General features: G+C 57.9%; 3 protein-coding genes and 1 non-coding gene across 7 annotated transcripts; 3 read left to right on the top strand and 1 right to left on the bottom strand.

The window, feature by feature from the left end:
• Positions 1-691: 691 nt before the first annotated feature.
• On the top strand, positions 692-2,517 carry Elane (elastase, neutrophil expressed). Its single transcript, XM_041668710.1, has 5 exons — positions 692-755; positions 1,208-1,364; positions 1,481-1,622; positions 1,999-2,232; positions 2,317-2,517. The coding sequence occupies exons 1-5, from the start codon at positions 692-694 to the stop codon at positions 2,515-2,517; spliced, it is 798 nt and encodes a 265-aa protein (XP_041524644.1).
• A 2,177-nt stretch (positions 2,518-4,694) lies between these two features.
• Positions 4,695-6,336, top strand: Cfd (complement factor D). Of its 4 annotated transcripts, none has more exons than XM_041669595.1 (5): positions 4,695-4,749; positions 5,209-5,365; positions 5,451-5,598; positions 5,727-5,984; positions 6,137-6,336. In XM_041669595.1, exons 1-5 carry the CDS (start codon positions 4,695-4,697, stop codon positions 6,296-6,298), a joined length of 780 nt encoding a protein of 259 aa, XP_041525529.1. In that variant the 3' UTR covers positions 6,299-6,336. The 4 variants fall into 4 exon arrangements, with proteins under 4 accessions (XP_041525529.1, XP_041525530.1, XP_041525532.1 ...); XM_041669596.1 differs by having other exon boundaries at positions 5,212-5,365; XM_041669598.1 differs by lacking the exon at positions 4,695-4,749 and adding an exon at positions 4,913-5,026 and having other exon boundaries at positions 5,212-5,365.
• A 9-nt stretch (positions 6,337-6,345) lies between these two features.
• On the bottom strand, positions 6,346-19,239 carry Med16 (mediator complex subunit 16). Its single transcript, XM_041669594.1, has 15 exons — positions 19,130-19,239; positions 18,223-18,388; positions 17,804-17,911; positions 17,528-17,697; positions 15,059-15,490; positions 14,540-14,645; positions 12,900-13,055; positions 12,125-12,333; positions 11,808-12,014; positions 10,935-11,145; positions 10,374-10,507; positions 9,321-9,513; positions 8,968-9,184; positions 8,390-8,473; positions 6,346-8,142 (listed from the first exon to the last, which is right to left on the bottom strand). The coding sequence occupies exons 1-15, from the start codon at positions 19,205-19,207 to the stop codon at positions 8,016-8,018; spliced, it is 2,598 nt and encodes an 865-aa protein (XP_041525528.1). The 5' UTR covers positions 19,208-19,239; the 3' UTR covers positions 6,346-8,015.
• A 259-nt stretch (positions 19,240-19,498) lies between these two features.
• Positions 19,499-19,605, top strand: LOC121459935. The gene has a single exon (XR_005976004.1). It is a non-coding gene; the product is annotated as a U6 spliceosomal RNA (small nuclear RNA).
• Positions 19,606-20,037: the final 432 nt, after the last annotated feature.

The following is a 20,037-nucleotide window of genomic DNA, read 5'->3' on the forward strand; positions in this document are numbered from 1 at the left end:
TTTCTGGTTTAAGTAAGGATCCAGCCAGCCACTCTGTCACCCCAGGAAAAAGTCAGGCTGGCACTGGTCCCTTTGAAGACCCAGCGCGCCACACGTTGCTGTTATTATCACGCCTAAGGCAAACTGAGGCAAAGGACTTGGCCTTCAGATATAAGTAGCTGGGTACAGGGCGCCAAGCTGAGCCTGGAGGGCATGCCTGCCATCCCAGCACTCAGGAGGTGGAGGCCGGGAAACTAAGAGTTTGAGGCCAGCCTGGGCTACCTGAGATTCTATTTTATTTATTTATTTATTTATTTATTTATTGGGACACAATTTCTCTGTGTAGCCCTAGCCCTCATGGATCCTGCTGTAGCCCAGGCTGACCTTGAACTCACTGAGATCCACCTGCCTGCCACTTCCCAAGTGCTGGGATCAAAGGCGTGCACCACTGCTGCCCAGCGTGAGGGTCTAGTTTTTAAAAAGGAGGAGAGAAAAGGATGGCTTGCTGAGTGTTCATTGCTATTCAATAGCAGGGATGAAGCTGAAGTGGGGACCCCGGGGGGCACACACCTTTCCTTGTCACCCCCACCATCCTGTCCCCAGGGAGGAAGTGGGGCTGTGGCCAGCATGGGGCAATTCAACGGCCTCTGGCTGGGCTATAAGTATGGCTGTTAGGTAGGGGCATGGGAAACCACGAGAGCACAGCCTCACCATGGCCCTCAGCCGATCATCCAGCCGAACTCTGGCTCCCGTGCTGCTGTCTTTGCTCCTGGGTGGTGAGTGCGCATGGAGGCGCAGCCCACCCCACTGACCGCTTGTCCGGCTCCACTGTCTTTCCCCGGGTCCCCCAGGACTTTAGAAAGACATGGAGGTTTCTGGTGGGCAGGGCACTATCAGGAAACGGGGATTCTTTTTGTTTGTTTATTTCTCTGTGTAGTTTTGGAACCTGTCCTGGAACTCCCTCTGTATACCAGGCTGGTCTCGAACTCAGGAGATTCACTTGCCTCTGCCTCCTGAGTGCTGGCATTAAAAGTGTGTGCCACCATTGCCAGGCAAAAACAGGGGTTCTAAGCCTGGGGGAGGTGCTTGGGTCTCAAGTCCAGGAGCACCTGGGCAGGTCCATTATCCTCTCTGCCTCAGTTTCTCTCATCAACCTTCTGAATTCTCATTAAGGGTTCATTCAAAGAACTTGGTGGCTGGGGCTCACTCTTCCTCCCTGTGTCCCTAGGTCCAGTGCTGGCCTCAGAGATTGTGGGTGGCCAGCCAGCCCAGGCCCACGCTTGGCCCTTCATGGCGTCCCTGCAACGACGTGGAGGTCACTTCTGTGGCGCTACACTCATCGCCAGAAACTTTGTCCTGTCAGCAGCCCACTGTGTGAACGGCCTGTGAGTCCTGCCTCCACCACTCCCAGACCTCAGCATCCACATGGGCCAGAATGGGGAGGTCAGGTGGGGCCTCCCACCCACACTCCTCCCCCCTTTCCCCTCTTGGCTGTCTATAGAAACTTCCGGTCGGTGCAGGTAGTCTTGGGGGCCCACAACCTCCGGCGTCGGGAACCCACCAGGCAGATCTTCTCGGTGCAGCGGGTCTTCGAGAATGGCTTCGACCCCTCGCGTCTGGTGAACGACATTGTAATCATGCAGGTGAGCTTGGGAGTCCGGGAGGGTGAGCCTCGGGTGTAAAGGCTTGAGAAAAGCCCAGTGCAGAAGGGTCTGGGTTGGGGGGACGGACACACCAGTACAACTGCAGCCACCACCCCCTGACCCTGTTCCAGCTCAGTACAGTGGAGAAAAACCGTTCTGTGGGCCAGATGGTGAGGGTGCAGCATTCAGTCAACAAATGCCTAAATTTTTTGTGCCTCTCCACTCACTGACCCTGCGGCTCTGGGGATCCTGGGGGGAACACTCGTGTCTTCCTCAGTGCGTCTTGGGGGCAGGACACTAAGGAAAGTGGGGACACACGATGCCCAACGTGGCCTGTGACTCCTTCATGGTTTCTAAGTCTCTCCTCTCACCACAGCTCAATGGCTCAGCCACCATTAACACCAACGTGCAGGTGGCCCAGCTGCCTGCCCAGGGCCGTGGTGTGGATAATGGCACTTCATGCCTGGCCATGGGCTGGGGCAGGCTGGGCACAAACCGACCTTCACCCAGCGTGCTCCAACAGCTCAATGTGACGGTGGTGACAAACCTCTGCCGCCGCCGTCTGAATGTATGCACGCTGGTGCCGCGGCGGCGAGCAGGCATCTGCTTCGTGAGTGCCCAGGAGGGACTTGCCAGTGCGGGGTGTGGGCAACGGGGCCTCGAGGTCCAGTCTCTGACCTTGATGCTTCCACAGGGGGACTCTGGAGGACCTCTGGTCTGTAATGGGCTTGTCCAAGGCATCGACTCCTTTATCCGTGGGGGCTGCGGGTCTGGATTGTTCCCAGACGCCTTTGCGCCTGTGGCCGAGTTCGCAGATTGGATCAACTCCATTATCCGTGGCCATGATGACCACCCCAACACCCACCCCAGAGATCCCGAGAGTGGGACCAGCTAAGACCTGCCTGTCCTCTCCCTGCCATCAACCTCATCCATGATGACCGCCCCATATCCACCCCGGAGATCCCGAGGGTGGGACCAGCTGATTGGCCCATCCCCTCAGCTGGCGGCCCTCAATAAAAGCAATGTTACCACAGAGAAACCCTGTCTCGAAAAACCAAAAAAAAAAAAAAAAAGCAATGTTTCCTTGGTACACAGGATCTGGTGTCTGTTGACCATGCCACAGAATGCAGAACAGAGCCACTGCCCCGTGTGAGGGGCACCTCCTGGGGTCACTGCCTCGTGTGAGTGTGAGGGGCATCTCCTGGGGTCAGTTGCCGAGTTGGGGCAAAGTCGCAGCAAGAGGCATGTTCTCCACTTTGTACAAAAGGCTATCACTGCCTGGCGGTGGTGGCGCACGCCTTAATCCCAGCTCTCGGGAGGCAGAGGCAGGCGGATCTCTGTGAGTTCGAGGCCAGCCTGGTCTACAAGAGCTAGTTCCAGGACAGGCTCTAAAGCTACAGAGAAACCCTATCTTGAAAGAAGGAAAAAAAAAAAAAGGTTATCACTGAGACACTGAGATGACCGTTGTGGGTTTCTGTTCCTAAAACCCACGTTCAGCTAGGTCTCAGCACTCAAGAGGAGGCAGAGGCAGGAGGATTGCCATGAGTTTAAGAACAGCCTGGCCTACACAGTGAGACCCTGTCTCAAAACACATAGAGGGGCTGGAGAGGTGACTCAGCAGTGCCTGGGTTCCCACATGGTGGTTCACAACTACCTATAGCTCCCGTTCCATTCCCGGGGCCTCCACATCCTCCTCTGGACTCTGTGGGCACCAGGCATGCGATGCACCCCCCATACACATAATTAAGAACAATAAGGACTGTGAGGTGGCAAAGTGGCGAAGGTGCCCATCCCGGGAAGCGCATGGTGGAGGGAGACTCCTGCGAGCTGCCACACAGCATGTGGGGCATCTAAATAAACAAAGCATGCAGATAAAATGAGAAGTAATCCACTTCCCATTAGACTGTCTTCTGTCCCACCCACCCTCCTCCCCTACCCCACCCCGACTAGGGCAGGCCTCCAAGTGTGTGGAGGCTCAGAGTTGTTTGCTGAAGTGTGTCCTATTGGCCTGACCCTGGGTGGTAGCCAATTTTTTTTTTAATTTCTCAGGTTTCTTTTTGCACAATCTGGATTCTGTCCTAAAAGGCTTCTGATTTTGTTTTGTTTTGCTTTTGAGACAGGGTCTCACTCTGTAGTCCAGTCTGGCCTCGAACTCACAGAGATCCTCCTTCCAAGTGCTGGGGTTGAAAGCCTCAGGCACCAGGTGGCTTCTGATTTTAATAAAGCAGACTCCTGGGGTTCTGACATCACATCTGCAACACTAAGTTACCCCCGAAGAGAGAACTTACTGCTCTGAGAGGAACTGGTTTGCGGACCCTCCAAGCCCCCCACCTCCTCCCTCCACTCCGGAACCCACCCTAGGGATTAGCAGAGGGGCGGACTGTGACCTAGACATGGCCAGTCAGACCTTGATTAACATGAGAGTCAGATTTTCCAGTGAGGGTCCCTGCACCGCGACAGGGAGCAGCCTGGACAGGGAGCAGCCTGGACAGGGAGCAGCCTGGACAGGGAGCAGCCTGGGCGAGAAAGGCAAAGGATGCCTGGGATCAGGTCATACCTGAAGGCAAAATCCATAGGACTTTCCTTTCCATTTCCTTCCTGCCATGCTACTGAGGTGTGGGCCCCTCATGGCCACAGGAATGTTCCCTGCCCCCACCGACAAACAACCTCTTTCCAAGTTGGAGGAGGAAGTGTGGGAGGGTAAAAAGATGGAGACATGTTCGCCAGCTGGCCTCCTGCCGCTGCTGTTGCAACTGACACCATGCTGGAAGGACAGTCACTGGGCCAGGGTGCTGGGTGGTCCAGCCTCCCACCCATCCCAAGTGCTGTCACCTTCAGGATGGGCACTGGCCGGGGTCCCAGGCAGGAGGGAGAGGAAGGATCCCCGTGCACATCGAAGGTTTATATAAGCAGTCCGAGAAGGGCCACACACTCAAATCTGAAAGAGTAGATTCCCAGTTCCCTAGTTGGCTCTCTGCCCAAGAGGCAGACTGGGGGCGGGAGGCACCTGCCCCATAAAATAGACCCCGAGGACCGGCGCCTGGGTCAGCATCTGGACTCATTAGCGTCAGAATGCAAAGTTCTGTGTGGCTCGTGGTTCTGGTGGTCCTGCAGGCGGCTGAATGTGGTGAGTGGTTCAGAGAGGGACAGCTGGATGCAGTCACACACACCAGTCTGCAGTCGGAGCCTCCTGGACTCTGAGCTTTCACCAACAACAGGACTCTGAATCTGAAACCTGTAGGCTTTATAGAATTAAAGAACTAGAATTCACCTTGGGGCCAATGAGAAGGCTCAGTTGGTAAAGGGGCTGGTGGCCAAGCTGGAAGACCCGAGTTTGATCTCCTGAACCCGCATGGTGGAAGAAGAGATGGGATTCCCTGCGAGCTGTCTTCCAGCTACCACAGGTTCACTGTGGTCTTGAGGGGTGTGCACCCACCCACCAGGCTTCTGAGTTTGCAGCATCTCGAAGTGTATTTTACAGAGATGGATGGGGTTCTGGATCTGGAGCAAACGGGAGGGGGGAGGTGGTGTCTGGCGTCTCTCTGGGTGCAGCCCAGACTAATCATAGTGCACCCACCTTCCTCAGCAGCGCAGCCCCGAGGCCGGATCCTGGGTGGCCAGGAGGCCAAGGCTCATACTTGGCCCTACATGGCTTCGGTGCAGGTGAACGGAACACACGTGTGCGGTGGCACCCTGGTGGATGAGCAGTGGGTGTTGAGCGCTGCGCACTGCATGGACGGAGTGTGAGTGGGGGGGGGGGGAAGGGAGGGGATTGGGCCTCCAGAGGGTGGGACGTGGATCTGAGGTGGGCCCTCGTCATGTCCCCAGGACCACGAATGAGATTGTGCAAGTGCTCCTGGGTGCCCACTCCCTGTCGATGCCTGAACCCTCTAAGCGGCTGTACGACGTGCAAAGTGCAGTGCGTCACCCGGGCAGCCGGTCCGACCGCATTGAGGACGACCTTCTCCTCTTGCAGGTGAGGAAACCAGGTCCTTCCTACCCCTGGGTTCCACTCAGGGTCTAGCCTCGACCCTTACTCCTGCACCTCCAGTCTATTTCCCAGCCCTGCCCCCTACCGTGACATTACTCTTCTCCCACCCTTAGCTGTCCCAGAATGTCTCGCTGGGCCCCTACGTGCACCCTCTGCCCTTGCAACGCGAGGACCGAGACTTGTCCCCCGGAACGCTCTGCCATGTGGCCGGTTGGGGTGTGGTCAGCCACGCAGGGCGAAGGCCCGACGTCCTGCAAACCCTGACAGTGCCAATCATGGACCGGAACACCTGCAATCAGCGCGTGCATCACGACGGGGCCGTCACCAAAAACATGATGTGTGCAGAGAGCAACCGCAGGGACACCTGCAGGGTGAGTGGCAAGCGTGGGTGGAACCCGAGGGTCTGCAGAGGCCAGCGAGGAGCGTGGCTTGCAGGAAGAGTGGGGTTCAGGAGCCCTGGAGCTACAGGGAGCCAGTGGCTTGGCTATTGGGCGGGAACGTCACTTGCGGCCCCACCCCACAGGGAGACTCCGGTGGCCCTCTGGTGTGCAGAAACACGGTCGAGGGTATTGTCGCATGGGGCTCGCGAGTCTGTGGAAACCGCAAGAAGCCGGGCGTCTTTACCCGCGTGTCGACCTACATAGATTGGATCGAAAACGTCAGGAATGGTAACTTGACGATCTGAGGGGACCTCGGAGACACGTGTCTCACAATAAATGCATCTGTCTGAGCCCAGTTAGTCTTTATTGACTGCCTGCTGCGCGCGCACACACCCGGGAGGCTTAAGACAGGTAGTTCCGCGTTCAGCCACACGGAGGCGCGCGTGCTCTTTCAGGGAACCGTGGCCGGGCCCACTCCTAACCCACAGAGGTCAGACATCACTGCCAAGATGCTCTGAAGTTGACATAAACACTAAAAGGGGAAACTGAGGCACAGAGAGGCCATAAACAAAGGCTGGATTCTGACCCAGAGCCCACACTGAATCGTTGAGGAGGGAGTCAGTGATTTCTGCAGTGCCACATGGGCTGGAGAGCTGTGGAATCAGCACCCCAGATCCCCTGCGGGCGACAACGGGCAGAACCCAGAGTCAAGCCCCATGCCTTTCTCCCCAGAGGACAGATACTGAGACAACGACAGTCCCTTGGCCTCCCGTAGGTATTGGAGACTGAGCATCTGAGAGGTGAGGTCACTCAGGACCTTGCTGGTAATGGCAGTAGAACTGGAGCCTGGGCCTGAATTTTGGTTCTGCCAGGCAGGTTCAACTTTATGAACAAGCACTTACTGAGTGCCTACTGTGTGCCCTCCTCAGGCTCCAGCAGCGGGGTGGGCACAGGCATAGGCAAGCCCCAGTTGTGTCTCCTCAGGAGGGTAGCATTTCAATGCCATTTATCCCACAATCCCAGGGAGCTTCACACCCTGAGACACCCGTCATTCAGGTGCTCCTTGCAGTTTCCCCACACGGCTTGGAATCCACTAACATGGCCAGCACTGCAGAGAAAGGATGTGAGCAGGAGGAATGGAACTTATACACGGGATGGCTGGTCACCCCAGTGGCCATGCTCCCGGCCACGGGAAGTCAAGGATGGCTAGAGCAAGGCCAACACGCCCCACGCCATGCTGCTGGCTTCTGCTGGCAGAGGCAGTACCCTAGGGCCAGCAGTGGCCATCACGGGATGTCACAAAACCCTGAAGGGGACACACTGGTCTCCCAGGCTCTTCTGGATGTACAGTGTTCTAGGACGAAATGGGAGCACTGCCTGCTATCTTAGCACTCAGGAAGGAGAGACAGGAGGATCAGGAATTCAAGGTTATCCCCAACTATATAGGTTCCAGGTTGGGGTCCCCACCAGGTCCAGGCCCTGCTACCGTGTCTGGCTATGGCTGCACTCACAGGTTGTGTTGGAGCACAGTGAGCTGGAGCCAGGGCTTGAACACAGCCCTCCCCAGGCTGGGCCATGTGTGCCACTGGCCTGTACTCTCTGCTCCACAGGGGCAAGGAGGAAAACAACAAAACCAATTACCCAGCTCCATGAGGCCGGGACCTGGTTGCCAGTGACTGCAGGGGCAGATGCTATGGGGAGACTGAAGGCTGGACCCTGGGGACCAAGAGCAAAGGCTGCCAGAAACCAGATGAGAGGCAGTGGGGAGGGGGAGCCCGCTAGGGCACACCTGTGGGCAAGAGTGGGGGGGACTGTGGTGATAAATGGGCCTGGATGACAAGAGAACTTTATTGGGCCCACCTTCTGCTCCTATAGGCCTAAAAGGGAAACTGAGGACGACATCCCCAACCTGGACAGGGACGTATGGACTGTGGACCTTTTGAAGGGTGGACACAGACCAACTCCTTCAAGCTCTGTGTGTGGCCTGGGTGTGACCATGGGACTTGAGGCCCCCACGTCTGCTCAGGGACAGCTGAGGGGCACTCTCCGCCACAGCCCCCCACACAGGCAGTTCTTGATCCAGCGCTGCTCCCACTGTTTCACGGCTGTCGTCTTGTTGGGTGACCTCAGCATGGTGACACAGCCACACCTGGGAAGCAGGGGCTGCTGACACTTGCCCTCCCACCACCCCGCCCGCCTCTGCCTGCAGGGATGCAAGCAGGCAAGGAGGCACACCCCAAACCACACCCAGGTACGACACAGACTATCAAGGAGGCACACCCCAAACCACACCCCAGGTACGACACAGACTACCAAGGAGGTGCACCCCAAACCACACCCCAGGTACGACACAGACTACCAAGGGCCTCCTGAAGCTGCCTGGCGGCAGACCTCACCTAGTACAGGCTTTGCACTCCTCGGTTGGGTAAGCGCCCAGGTGAAGCCTCCGGAGGTGGTCGATCTTGGGCTGGCCAGGGGCCCTGGGGATGAGAGGGAGTAGGGAGACGTTGGCTTCTGGTGTATGACCCTGAGGCTCAACTGTAAGAAACAAGAGCTGATGGCCATTTCCTGGTGAGCTAGGACCAAAGTTTCTCTAGAAACCTTCCAAGCATGGCTGAATATGGGTTGATGGGAGCAGAGGCCTCACTGTGTGATGGGCACAGCAAACCCTCTCCCGGTGGTGAGAGCTGGCCTGGTCCACCCGGTGGGAGCTGCACTGCAGCCTCCACAAACCAGAGAGTGGGAAGGAAATGAACTCTACCCCCAGAGCTGTGCACTCAGCGCTGGAGGCAGGAGGACCAGCGCTCAAGATCACGTTCCTCCCACGGAGTCTGAAGCAAGCCCGGGCTCCACTGGACAAAACCAAACACCTCTATGCACACAGCAAAGGTGGAACACAAAGTTCTCACTGGGGCAGAGACCCAATGAGAGACCCTATGGGGTGGAGACCGAGGTGGGTGGGCAGCAGGCACACCTGGCAAGGCCGTCTATCTGCAGGATGGAGGAGCTGCTGGGCAGGGTGGGTGCCCTGCCAAAGCGCAGGCGCAGGGGTTGTTTGGGCTGCAGGCGGCTGACCAGGCCATCGCTGGCGGGAAGCCAGTCCAGGTTGGGGACCAGCAGCTGGCTGGGCAGCAGGCAGCACTCATCTACCAAGCCCTCGTCAGGTTCACTGGCTGGGCCCTCATCACGGCCTACAGGGAGGGGTCGGAGGTCACTGCACTGAACAGCCTTCCCCAGAAACCACTTCATCACCCACACGGCACTGGGGCAGCCTCCCCAGGGTCCTGCCCTCTGACGGGCTGGTCTTTTGGTGGGAGGATGTCTCACAGCAAATCCACAGCTTGGTGAGCAGCCGGAAGAGCAGGGACATGCTGTCCTGGGTGTCCGAGGTGGCCGTGTAGACGGGCAGGCAGCTGGGCTTCAGCAGGCCCCAGATGCGGATGACAACCATCAACTCCCGCAGCATGCCCAGCGAGGCGCCATCACGCAGGAAGCTGTGCCCTGGCCTCAGCGGGGAGCCCTGTGGTGGGGACACTGTGTGAAGTCTGGGACAGTGTGGCCTTTACCACAAGGGGTACAGTAGGCACAGAGCTGGGGGAGGCCAGAACTGCGCTCAGTGCCCTACAGACCAACAGTGGCTCACAAGTGACCAACCAGTCCAGTGTCTGTGGTGCTGGCAGGGACCTGGTGGACACCAACCCAGACAAGCATAGCTGTCTTAACCTTCCACAGAACCTAGGAAGCCAGGGGCTTGATCTGTGACAGACAGGGAGGAGGAGTCACTGGCTCTGGGGCCAGGAGCTGCCCTAAGCAAAGCTGCCTCAGCAAAAGGCTAGGACACAGTGGCCTCTCAAAAACACAGGCTGGAGCAGGGAGACCAGAGGGGAAGCTGAGGGGCGGGGCGGGGGGAGGCTCACGTGGTTGGGCAGGCTGGCTAGGGGTGCGCAGGGGCTCACCTGGTTGGGCAGGCTGGCTGGGGGTGTGGGGGGCTCACCTGGTTGGGCAGGCTGGCTGGGGGTGTGGGGGGGCTCACCTGGTTGGACAGGCTGGCTGGGGGTGTGGGGGGCTCACCTGGTTGGACAGGCTGGCTGGGGGTGTGGGGGGCTCACCTGGTTGGACAGGCTGGCTGGGGGTGTGAGGGGCTCCACCTGGTTGGACAGGCTGGCTGGGGGTGTGAGGGGTTCACCTGGTTGGGCAGGCTGGCTGGGGGCCTGGGGGGGCTCACCTGGTTGGACAGGCTGGCTGGGGGCCTGGGGGGGCTCACCTGGTTGGACAGGCTGGCTGGGGGTGTGAGGGGCTCACCTGGTTGGGCAGGCTGGCTGGGGGCCTGGGGGGGCTCACCTGGTTGGACAGGCTGGCTGGGGGTGTGGGGGGGCTCACCTGGTTGGGCAGGCTGACCAGGAGGTAGAGCACAAAGTCCCCCACCCACTGCAGCAGCTGTTGCAGAGCCTGCAGAGTGTTCATGTCCAGGACAAACTCCTCTGTCTTCAGGTTGATCATGACCTTGTCGATGTCTGTGGGGACAGTACCGGGTGGTCAGGGAGACGGCCATAGGCCACGGGTCCCAGGACGGGGCAGGGTCCTGTCCATGTGAGGTGGCGGGAAGTCACCACCGCAGCCGTGCAGGAAGCAGCATCACACCGCTCTGAAAGAGCACAGGGAAGAGCCTGGCTCCAGTGTGAGATGCTTCGTGACAGGACCTGGCCCAGTCCAGGCTGGCCAGGCTTTGTAGCCAAGGATGACATTCAGCCATCTTTGTGCTCCACCACACCTGGTTTACACAGGACAGGTGTTTTACCACCAAGCCATGCCTTAAACCCAAGAACATTAATGATATGAAGACTGCACAGGGCTGGGCCCCTCTCCAGCACCCGCCTCGATTATGATTAAATGGTCACCATGGTCCTTGCCCTTTCCAGACAGGGAAGGCCAAACACTCACCAACATCGGTGATCTTGGCACAGATCTCAGCCAGGCGGTCCCCAGGGCTCTTGTCGGGGGTGTTGAGGAAGTGGGGACGTAGCAGTGACTTGAGGGTGGACGTGATGGCCATGAGGAACAGTTTGGTGTGGTAGTCACACACACGTGCCACTGTGCAGGGCGACAGCTTGCACAGCGAGGCCTTCATGGCCAGGATCCGGGTGGAGAGGACCTGGGGGGGGGCACAGCTGTGAGTGGAAGGTCTGGCAGGCTGGGGCTCACACTGAAGGCCTAGAGCATGGGACAGTGGGAAAAGAGCCACTTGCCAGGCAACTGGAAGCAGGTGGGTCCTCTCCCTGGGCTTCCCTCTTTGTGATTCAGTGTCCCCGGCATTGTGAGGACACCCACTAGCAAGGGTGACGATGGCCGTTGTGAGCCCCCACACTCTGCTATGCTCCCCGGTCTCCCTGGCCGCTCCATTCTGAGACAATGTCTGGCTCTATAGCCTAGACTGACCCCAAAATCATGATCCTCCTGCCTCAGTTTCTGGAATGCTGGGCCCACAGGCTTATACCCCCCTCCCACACTCTCGCAGGCTAGTCACACTGAGAGTCACCCTCTGTGAATGGCTGTCGGCTCTCCCCTTGCCCTGGTGGCTAGTGGCCAAGGCCTCTGGCAGCCCATGTAGTCCCGTGACGCCCACCTTTGACCAGTTCCACGGAAGAACAGTATAGACAGACCTCTGAGCTTAGGGGAATGAGGATAAAGGGGTGATTCGAGCTACTCCCCAGGATCACTGACTGACGGGCGCTGCTGGGGGCCTGCTAGGCCCTGGGCCCTACCCACAACCCCACAGGGGAGGCAGTAGTAGGGACATTTTCGGGTGAGACCCACCTGCTGCAGGGCGGGCTTCTGGCGCGTGTACTCCTCATGCAGCCGCTCCACCAGGCTCTGCACCATGCCGGGTTGCACGTGCAGCAAGATGTCCCACCAGTCGTAGCCGGTCACCATGCAGTACTCCAGCAGGAACAACAGGTGCTGCAGGGCCAGCTTGGGCTCCAGCGGGTGACCCAGCGACGGAGAGATACGCAGCATGCTGAGCTGGGAGGAGGCTGTGCTGAGGGGACACTGCCTACCCAGCCTCCCCTCCTCAACCTGCCCTCCCCACCCCTCACCAACCACCCCTCCACCCTCCTGGTCTGGGCACTCACCTTCCCATGGTTGTCAATGCCCACCAGGGCCAGTGACGTCCAGGACAGCTGCATGGCTTTGAAGTGTATGGCTGGGCCTGTGGTGCGGGGGCGCTTCAGGGCGGGCTCATCCAGTGAGCGTGGGGCCGAGCTGTAGAGCACGGCCATGGTCTGCAGCGACAGCCGATGCACCACGTGCACACTGCCGTCCTGGAAGGCCAGCGCCAGGCCTGCTGGTGCAGGAGTGTGGTCAGGGCGGGGCGGGCAGCAGCTGCCTTCCCTGTCTCCCATAGTGACCTCAAGAACCAGAGAGCCCCCCGGCTCTGTCCCAGGGTCCTCCTTAGGCTTGGTCATCGCCCCCATCTCTAGGGCACTCTCCCGTCACTTGGGAGAGAGCAGAATAAGGACCTAGATGCGCAGAGGAACTCCATCTCACAGCTGAGCAGCTGAGGTAGCACGTGACTGACTTACAGGATCCGAGCCCTGGACCGTATATATACTCTGGTGATTTTATGTGTCTGTCTCTGCAAAAGGGTTCTACCCCATGTTCCCAACTCACTGTCAATTAGCCATAGCTCTTTACATGTGAAGGGCACAGCTTTCTGGTAACCATGTTAATCAGCTACAGTTCTTTACACACTACGGAACGCAGCTCTGGGCGACATACCAAGGAGCGCAGCTATCTGGCAGTTTCGGGACCTAGATTCTGAGGGACAGTCCACACTCCCACAGCACTCAGAACCCACCTTCCCATCCCAGGTCCAGGAGCTGGGGGGCGCTCCTGGGCCTAACATACCGAGGCCGGGATAGAACTGGGTGTCGCTGGCCACCTTGAGGTCCGTGTTGGTGAGAGAGATGGGCAGTTTGGGCAGTGCCACCGCTGATACGCGGTCCAGGTCGTTGGTGGCTGACAGGATCCGCCACTTGAGGATCATGGGCTGTTTGTCACCAACTGGACAGTGGGGACAGGAAAAGAGGGGTATGGGAGATATACAGAAAGACCACCTCAGGGCAGCAGGGTGACTCCTGTCCCGATCAGAGCACTTTTCCCCTCCAGCCAGGTGACCTGAGGACCAGTAGGAGCAATCCAAGGATTTTTCTTGTTTTCTTTGAAACAGGGTCTCATGGAGCCCACAGTGGACTTGACCCCTCTACTGACCCTCCTGCCCCCAGCTCCTTGGTGCTGAGATGACAGGCACTCCCCACTATGTCCAGGACACTGCTGGAGATGGAGCCCAGCCCCCCGAGTGCCAGTCTCCATCTGTGAGACCAGTCCTGACTCCACAGAGAGCAACAGCAGGTGTCACTCCCAAAGGACACTGAGGCCAGAGCGGCTACAGCCTCCTGTTTAAAGTGGTCAGGGCACCCTGCACTGAAGTCTGCCCTCACAAGGGAGTCAGGAAGCAGAGGTGGAGGCAGGAGGACAGCTGACAGGGCTACAGAGCCCAGGACTTTTCTCAAAACCCAAACAAGTCAGTGACCAATGGCAGCCAGTGGTCCCTGCCACAGACACCTCCTGTCACCATGGTCACCGAGCCTCAGCTTGGCTGCCAGGCACCACCCACTGGGCAGGAGAACTAGGCCCTGGGCCAGATGCACAGCAGGCGGCGTGCTCTAGGGATGAGCAGAAAAGGTTCAGTGGGCATGTGTAGCAGGTGCGTGTGGCCCTACCCGGCCAGACTGCGGTGACTCACAGCCCTCTGCAGGAAGCACAGCGGGACGCCATTCACATTTAATCACTCGCTGGCCACAAAGGGCAGTTTGCGGAACTGCAGCGAAAGGCCTCTTGACACAACTTCATTAGGCCTCCAATTAGGTCCTCCAGCCACCGTCAGAGCCACCAGGAGTCCATTAGCGCTCTGCCTGCTCCCTCTCACCTTCCTGTCTGTACTGGGGACGGCCATGCCAGGGCAGCCTCAGGGAAGGAAGGTGCCCATCTGTAAGCAAGCGTGGGTGTGGGTGTGGGAGACCACGGAGGGTTACAGGAGGTGCTCTGAGGTGAGCTGGTACCGCCAGCCTCCTCTCTGAACTGGGGTTCGCAGAGTGTCTTGACTAGGGGGCCTTGCATCCCACTCTAGCCAGGAAGACAACAGCCTCCTGGGCTGTGCACTTCATCTCAGTGAACTAACAGGGATCAGGAGGCCGAGGTGGGCGCAGTTCTGTGCATTCAAGGCCAGCCAGGGACAAACAAAGACCCTGTCTCTCTCTCTCCCCCCTTTTTTTTTCCTTTTGGTTTTTCGAGACAGGGTTTCCTTGTGTAGCGATGGCTGTCCTGGAACTCATGCTGTAGACCAGGCTGGCCTCAAACTCACAGAGCTCCGCCTGCCTCTGCTTCCCGAGTGCTGGGATTAAAGGCGTGAGCCACTGCCACCCGGATAAGACCCTGTCTTGAGATAAACCCCCAGATCCCACAAGATGAGGAACCCAGAGACTGACCCGCAGGCGAGATCTGCTGGAAGATGTTGTTCACAGGCAGGCCCTCCTTCCGCAGGGACCAGCACTCCACCAGGCTGCTGCTCTGGCTGGACGCACACAGGAGCACCTGGGGGAGTCAGTGAGGACAGGGTTCACACTGACTGTCAGCACAAGATTGCAGGGCCTTCAAGAAGGGGGGGGGGGCTCCTGAATTCACAGACGCAGTGGGAACTCAGTGGGAAGAGAGCCCCAAAGATGGGACAGGATATATTCTAAGTCAGGCAGAAGGGACTCATGAGAGGGACTCAAGCTGAGGACCCTGACTGGGCACTTGCCTAGACCATCCAGAGCCTGATTTCACCTTGGGGTTGTGAGGCAGGACAGCGAGAGGCAGACACTGTCTTAGCTCTGAAGGTGGAGAAAGGGGCCCAGGGATGTAGGGCCTCAGGGCCCTACAGTGGGCCACCAGCAGGGACCCTCCCTGCCCCACCAGCTCCCTGTTAGATTCTGCCCCCAGGCTGGGGATGAAACCTCGCTTACCTGCTCAGACATATCTCGAGCCAGGAACTTGAGGTGTGTGATGGCGGGGAACCTGTCCTTGCGGTTGGGGTCGGTGGTGCAGCGCATGAACAAGGAGGGCAGGATCTCCGTGTCAATGCGGCACTTCTCGCTCACCACGCTCACGCACACCTTATAGAACTTCACGGGTGACGCGCTGCTGCCATCTGCAGCAGCCACCACAATGTTCCCGCCACCCGTGAAGGCGATGTCGGCCAGCGCCACCCGGCCACGCAGCCGACACAGGCTCTCTGTGGATGTCAGCACCTGCCCGCTTGGCTTCAGCAAGGACACAGTCACCAGGCCACTGACTGTCACTGCAATCCAACCCTCCATGGGCTTGCCACCAAACAGCGTGAGTGATGGAGAGAATTTTACACGTGAGAACTTCTCCCCGAAGCTGGAGGCACCTGACTGGAGGAGGGAGGAAGGGCTTGCTCAGACCCTTGGGGTCCACGTTCGCTGATCCCCACAAACCCAGAGCACTGCACCACGGGGCCTTCTAACTCTCAGTCTACTCTTCTGTAATGTGCAAGCAGTGACATTTTTCTCTGGGCATCAAACTTGGCCCTGCAGTTTCTCTGTTGTGACCTCAAGGCGCAGTCTCCACCTGTGCTGCAGAGGCAGCAGCTGGGGCCATGGACACTGCCTGTGCAGTGCTGCCTCAGCGCCAGTCTCTCTCGTCCTCGCGGTCTGGAGGTCCACACTGGGGTCGTTTACACACAAAATGCACCTTGTTTACTTGAGACAGGGTATACAGCTCAGGCGGGACTCAAAGTTATGATCCTCCTGCCTCAGCCTTCCAAGTGCAGAAATGACAGACATGCACTACCATGACGAGTGCAATAAAACTCTTTTTACGTTAACTTTATAAGTTAATATAAGACTTATAGCCAGGCTCACTATTTATATAGTGGTGCACTCCTTTAATCCCAGCACTTGGAGGTAGAAGCAGGAGGATCTCTGAGTTTGAGACCAGGCTGGGCTACAGAGTGAGTTCCAGGACAGCCAGGGCTACACAGAGAAACTCTGTCTCAAAAAACTGGGGAAAAACAAAATTTATTGTATTTTATGTGTCTGAGTGTTCTCACACCACATGAGTGAGGTTTCCATGGAGGTCAGAAGAGGGTGTTGGATCCGTGGAGCTGGTGTTACACGTGGCTGGGAGCCACCATGTGGTTGCTGGGAATGTAACCCAGGTCCTTTGCAGGGGCAGCCTGTGCTCTAACCACTGAGCCACCTCTCCAGTCCCTACATTGAATTTGTGAGACAGAGTATCAATGTTCGGCCCTGGTTGGCCTGGGACTGGCTATGTAGATCAGGTTGGCCTCAAGCTCAGAGAGGGCTATTTGCCTCCTGAGTGCTGGGTTGGTCTGTGTCTCTAGGTCCAGCCTTGTTATTTATTTATTTATTTTTGAGGCAGGGTTGCTCTGTGTAGCCCTGGCTGTCCTGAAACTTGCTCTGCAGAGCAGACCAGACTGGCCTTGGACTCCGAGATCCGCCTCTCAGATGCTGGGAATTAAAGGTGTGTGCCACCACCACCTGGCCCACCCAATCTTTTTTGTAAAGAGTTGTATTGGGTGGGTGCTGTGGAATATGACTTTAACTGCCGTGTCACAGTTGTTTAACTATCTGTTTGACCTTGCCTGCCTAAGGGGGGGGCGGGTAGGCAGGATCTAGTCTAGGTGAATCTAGGCAGAGAAGAAGGAGAAGGAGGGAAATGACGCCTGGGGCCAACTAGGCAGAGAGGAAAGTAGGCCCTGCCAGGATGAAGGCAGGTGAAAGCCGGAGGCTGAAATAAGTTCTAAGAGCTAGTGGGGCATGTCTACACTAAAGCCAAGTGTTAGTAATCAATAAGTCTCCACATCATGATTTGGGAGCTGGCTGGTGTTAGTAATTAATAAATCTCCATGCCATGATTTGGGAGCTGGCTGGTGGCCCAAGAAAGCCTGTGACAGGTGGGCGTGGCCTCAGCAGGCACTGCGGGGGCTACTGGGCCCCGTGGAGCTGCACAATCATGGCACCAAGGCCTAGCCGCGCTCCCTTCCTCACAGGCGGCCACCTCCCCTGCTCTACTAAAGAAACGGATTCTCAGAGTCCAACTCTGCTGGTGTCCATTTCTCTCTCATGCTGAACGCCAGCGTACACACGGACAGGGAATTCTGGGTCACCACTAAACCAAGGCTGACTGGGGTCTGAAGGCCACATGGCGGCCATCTGTAAATGGGATGTCACTGACACAGCTGTCTGTTAAACAAGGTCAAGGAGCCATCAGCGAACGGAGAGGCTGGGGGGATAAGAGCAGCAGTTAAGTCTGTGTTCGCGGGGCAGGAGCTCAGGCATCCCACTGCGAGCAGGGCAGCATGAGCTGGGCCTGGAGCCCGACAGGATGCTGGCGGCGGGCACTCGCCCCTCCACCCCACGCCCCTCGGTCTGCAGTGGGTCTCTCACCTTCTCCACGTGCAGGGCCAGCTTCACACCGTTGTGCAACCATGACAGAGCCACGATAGGGTCCCCCTCCACCTGGCTGCCCACAGAGCTCTCCCAGCTGTTGGCCAAGTGGTCGGCCATGCTCCAACATTTGATCCGCCCGTCAGCATCGGCCGACAGGAGCCGGGAGCCTGTGGTGACAGAGCTGCATCAGGACTCCCAGCGGGCCCCCTGGCCTGGAGAAGGCAGTCCACGGTGCTCAGGGCTCGGCACCGGCAGCAAACCTGGCAGCCTCACCTGACTGGTCCCATTCCAGGCAGGTGATGGCCTCACTGTGGCCAGAGTTGACGGAGTGCACTTCCCAGGGATGCTCCGTATCTAAGATATGGATCATGTGTGTCAGGTCTGCAATGGATGGAGAGCAGGTAAGGTCAGTGTGGCTCACAGTACCCCGTTTCACCTCTCCCTGGGTGCTCCTGCTCCTCTACACTGCTAATCCCGTGGGCAGGGTTATCCAGAGCGACCACAACGTCCCCTTCCGGGGCACCAGCACTACAGCTGGAGGATGGTGGCTTCTCTAAACCCTCTAACTCGTAATAGAGAGCCTGGCTCTGCCATCGCAAGCCTTTCAAACTGGGTCACACGTGTACGGAAATCTGAGATCAACACCTGGCACAGCCCACCTACATGGCTGGGTGAAGGGGACGGACACTCACCCTGGTCGTCATTTCGGAGGTCCGTGGTGAAGGCGATGAGGTTCCTGCAGGACCAGGCACAGGCCAGGGGCAGCGACGGGCAGTACGTGCTCTTGGCCCACTTCTCCCACTCACATACGTAGGCCAGGTCCATCATGCCCACCGCACCCAGCACGGTCCCTGGCTCCTGGGAACAAGGAAAACCCCAAGACCCCAGCTAAAGTGAGTCTAGGCCACTGAAGCCCGAGTCCTGCTATAAACGCCGGGCCTAAAGTCACCCCTCCCTATCAGATCTCAGCTCGAGCTTAGCCTCCAAAAGCACTAAGCACCCCCCATAACCAGGCCCCACCCTACTCCTTCAAGTCTGGGCCTTAACCTACACTCCAAGTTTAGGCCCTACGCCCCGCCCCCGCCTAGTAGCTCAGGCCACGCCCCCTACAAGTTAGCACCCGAGGCTGCGTCCCAAGACCTAAGTCTTAAACCACGCCCCTCCCAAGCTTCTGAAGCTGCACCCACTACTTCTGAAACCCTAGGTGCCGCCGCCAAACCAACTACCGGCGACGGACCCTCTTAGCTATGGTTATCGGGCCACGCACCCCTCCATCAGCATCAGGCCGACAGACCACGCCCACACCCCATTTAAACGCCGCTCCTTAGACCACGCCCCCTCGAGCAGCCTCATTTCCTCAGGCCACGCCCCTGTCCCGCAGTCTCTGGTTGGCTGGTGCTCTCAGGCTCCGCCCCTCCGCTCGGGCCGCGCCCCCTCCGCAGCCTCGCAGCCGCAGGCTTCCCCACCATCTGCTACCCAGCAGGCTTTGCTCCCACGCCCGCCCTCTGACCCTGCAGGCTCCGCCCCTCGGCCTTCCGCTCGCCGGCCTCACACGGATTGCGCCAGCCACGCGTCCAGCGGCCTGCACGTCGCACTGACCTGTCCACCTCGAGCGCTCAGTCGGCCGGGTGGTCGCGGTGCACACTCGCCCCACCGCCCGGGATCCGGCGCCGCCATCTCTCGGACCGCGCCGGCCCCCTCGCACAGACTTCTGGGAAAGCCGTGGCTCCGTCCCTACCCTGTTAATTTGCATATAGCAATTCCTAGTGTCCATTGCGACTCTTTGTGCGATAGAAGACAAATTATCTCTCATTTCTGATCACTGGCTACATCTTACATGATAACGTTTAGTATTATACAGGGGAAAATAGAAACATACTACAATTTCAAATCCAAAGTATAGTAACCCTAACCAAGAGGAGACTGAGTTTTGTGCCTTTAAATACCGCTCGGGCGATATTGTAGTTTGTGCTTGCTTCGGCAGCACATATACTAAAATTGGAACGATACAGAGAAGATTAGCATGGCCCCTGCGCAAGGATGACACGCAAATTCGTGAAGCGTTCCATATTTTCCTCATCTTCCACATATTCTCTTATGGGGAAATTAAGACCCACAGTTACATAACTGTATTTCCCCTTTTTGTTTGTGTAGCACAGGTTGGCCTCTCAGATTCTCTCTCAGACTTCAGCTCGACAGCTGTGCATCACGGGGCCACGGGTTCAGATATATTTTTAAAATTTATATTTGGGTTTTTGGGTTTTTTTGGGGGGGAGGGGATAGGGTTTCTCTATGTAGCCCTGGCTGTCCTGAACTAGCTCTGTAGACCAGGCTGGCCTCACTCAGAGAGATCCTCCTGCCTCTGCCCTCCCACCCCACAGAGTGTGCTCAGGCTAGTCTCAAACTCAGGTGTAGCTGAAATTGCTGGTCACCATGGGGCTTACATGTGCTGGAGATGGGACTCGGGGCTTGGGCAGACTAGGCAGCTAACGGCTCCACGCACTAAG

Source organism: Microtus oregoni, unplaced genomic scaffold (assembly GCF_018167655.1).
Source record: "Microtus oregoni isolate MIOR12 unplaced genomic scaffold, Mior012 000019F_ref0000042, whole genome shotgun sequence".
Lineage (NCBI taxonomy): Eukaryota > Metazoa > Chordata > Mammalia > Rodentia > Cricetidae > Microtus > Microtus oregoni.

Excerpts from the sequence above, each read along its gene's own strand:
- Cfd (XM_041669595.1), top strand. The coding sequence starts at position 4,695 with ATGCAAAGTTCTGTGTGGCTCGTGGTTCTGGTGGTCCTGCAGGCGGCT. Across the intron at positions 5,366-5,450 it reads GCGCACTGCATGGACGGAGT|GACCACGAATGAGATTGTGC; the intron begins GTGAGTGGGGGG and ends TCATGTCCCCAG. Across the intron at positions 5,599-5,726 it reads ACGACCTTCTCCTCTTGCAG|CTGTCCCAGAATGTCTCGCT; the intron begins GTGAGGAAACCA and ends TCCCACCCTTAG.
- Elane (XM_041668710.1), top strand. The coding sequence starts at position 692 with ATGGCCCTCAGCCGATCATCCAGCCGAACTCTGGCTCCCGTGCTGCTG. Across the intron at positions 1,365-1,480 it reads GCCCACTGTGTGAACGGCCT|AAACTTCCGGTCGGTGCAGG; the intron begins GTGAGTCCTGCC and ends GGCTGTCTATAG. Across the intron at positions 2,233-2,316 it reads GGCGAGCAGGCATCTGCTTC|GGGGACTCTGGAGGACCTCT; the intron begins GTGAGTGCCCAG and ends ATGCTTCCACAG.
- Med16 (XM_041669594.1), bottom strand. The coding sequence starts at position 19,207 with ATGGCGGCGCCGGATCCCGGGCGGTGGGGCGAGTGTGCACCGCGACCA. Across the intron at positions 12,334-12,899 it reads CCAGTTCTATCCCGGCCTCG|GCCTGGCGCTGGCCTTCCAG; the intron begins GTATGTTAGGCC and ends CTGCACCAGCAG. Across the intron at positions 8,143-8,389 it reads GAGTGCAAAGCCTGTACTAG|GTGTGGCTGTGTCACCATGC; the intron begins GTGAGGTCTGCC and ends CCTGCTTCCCAG.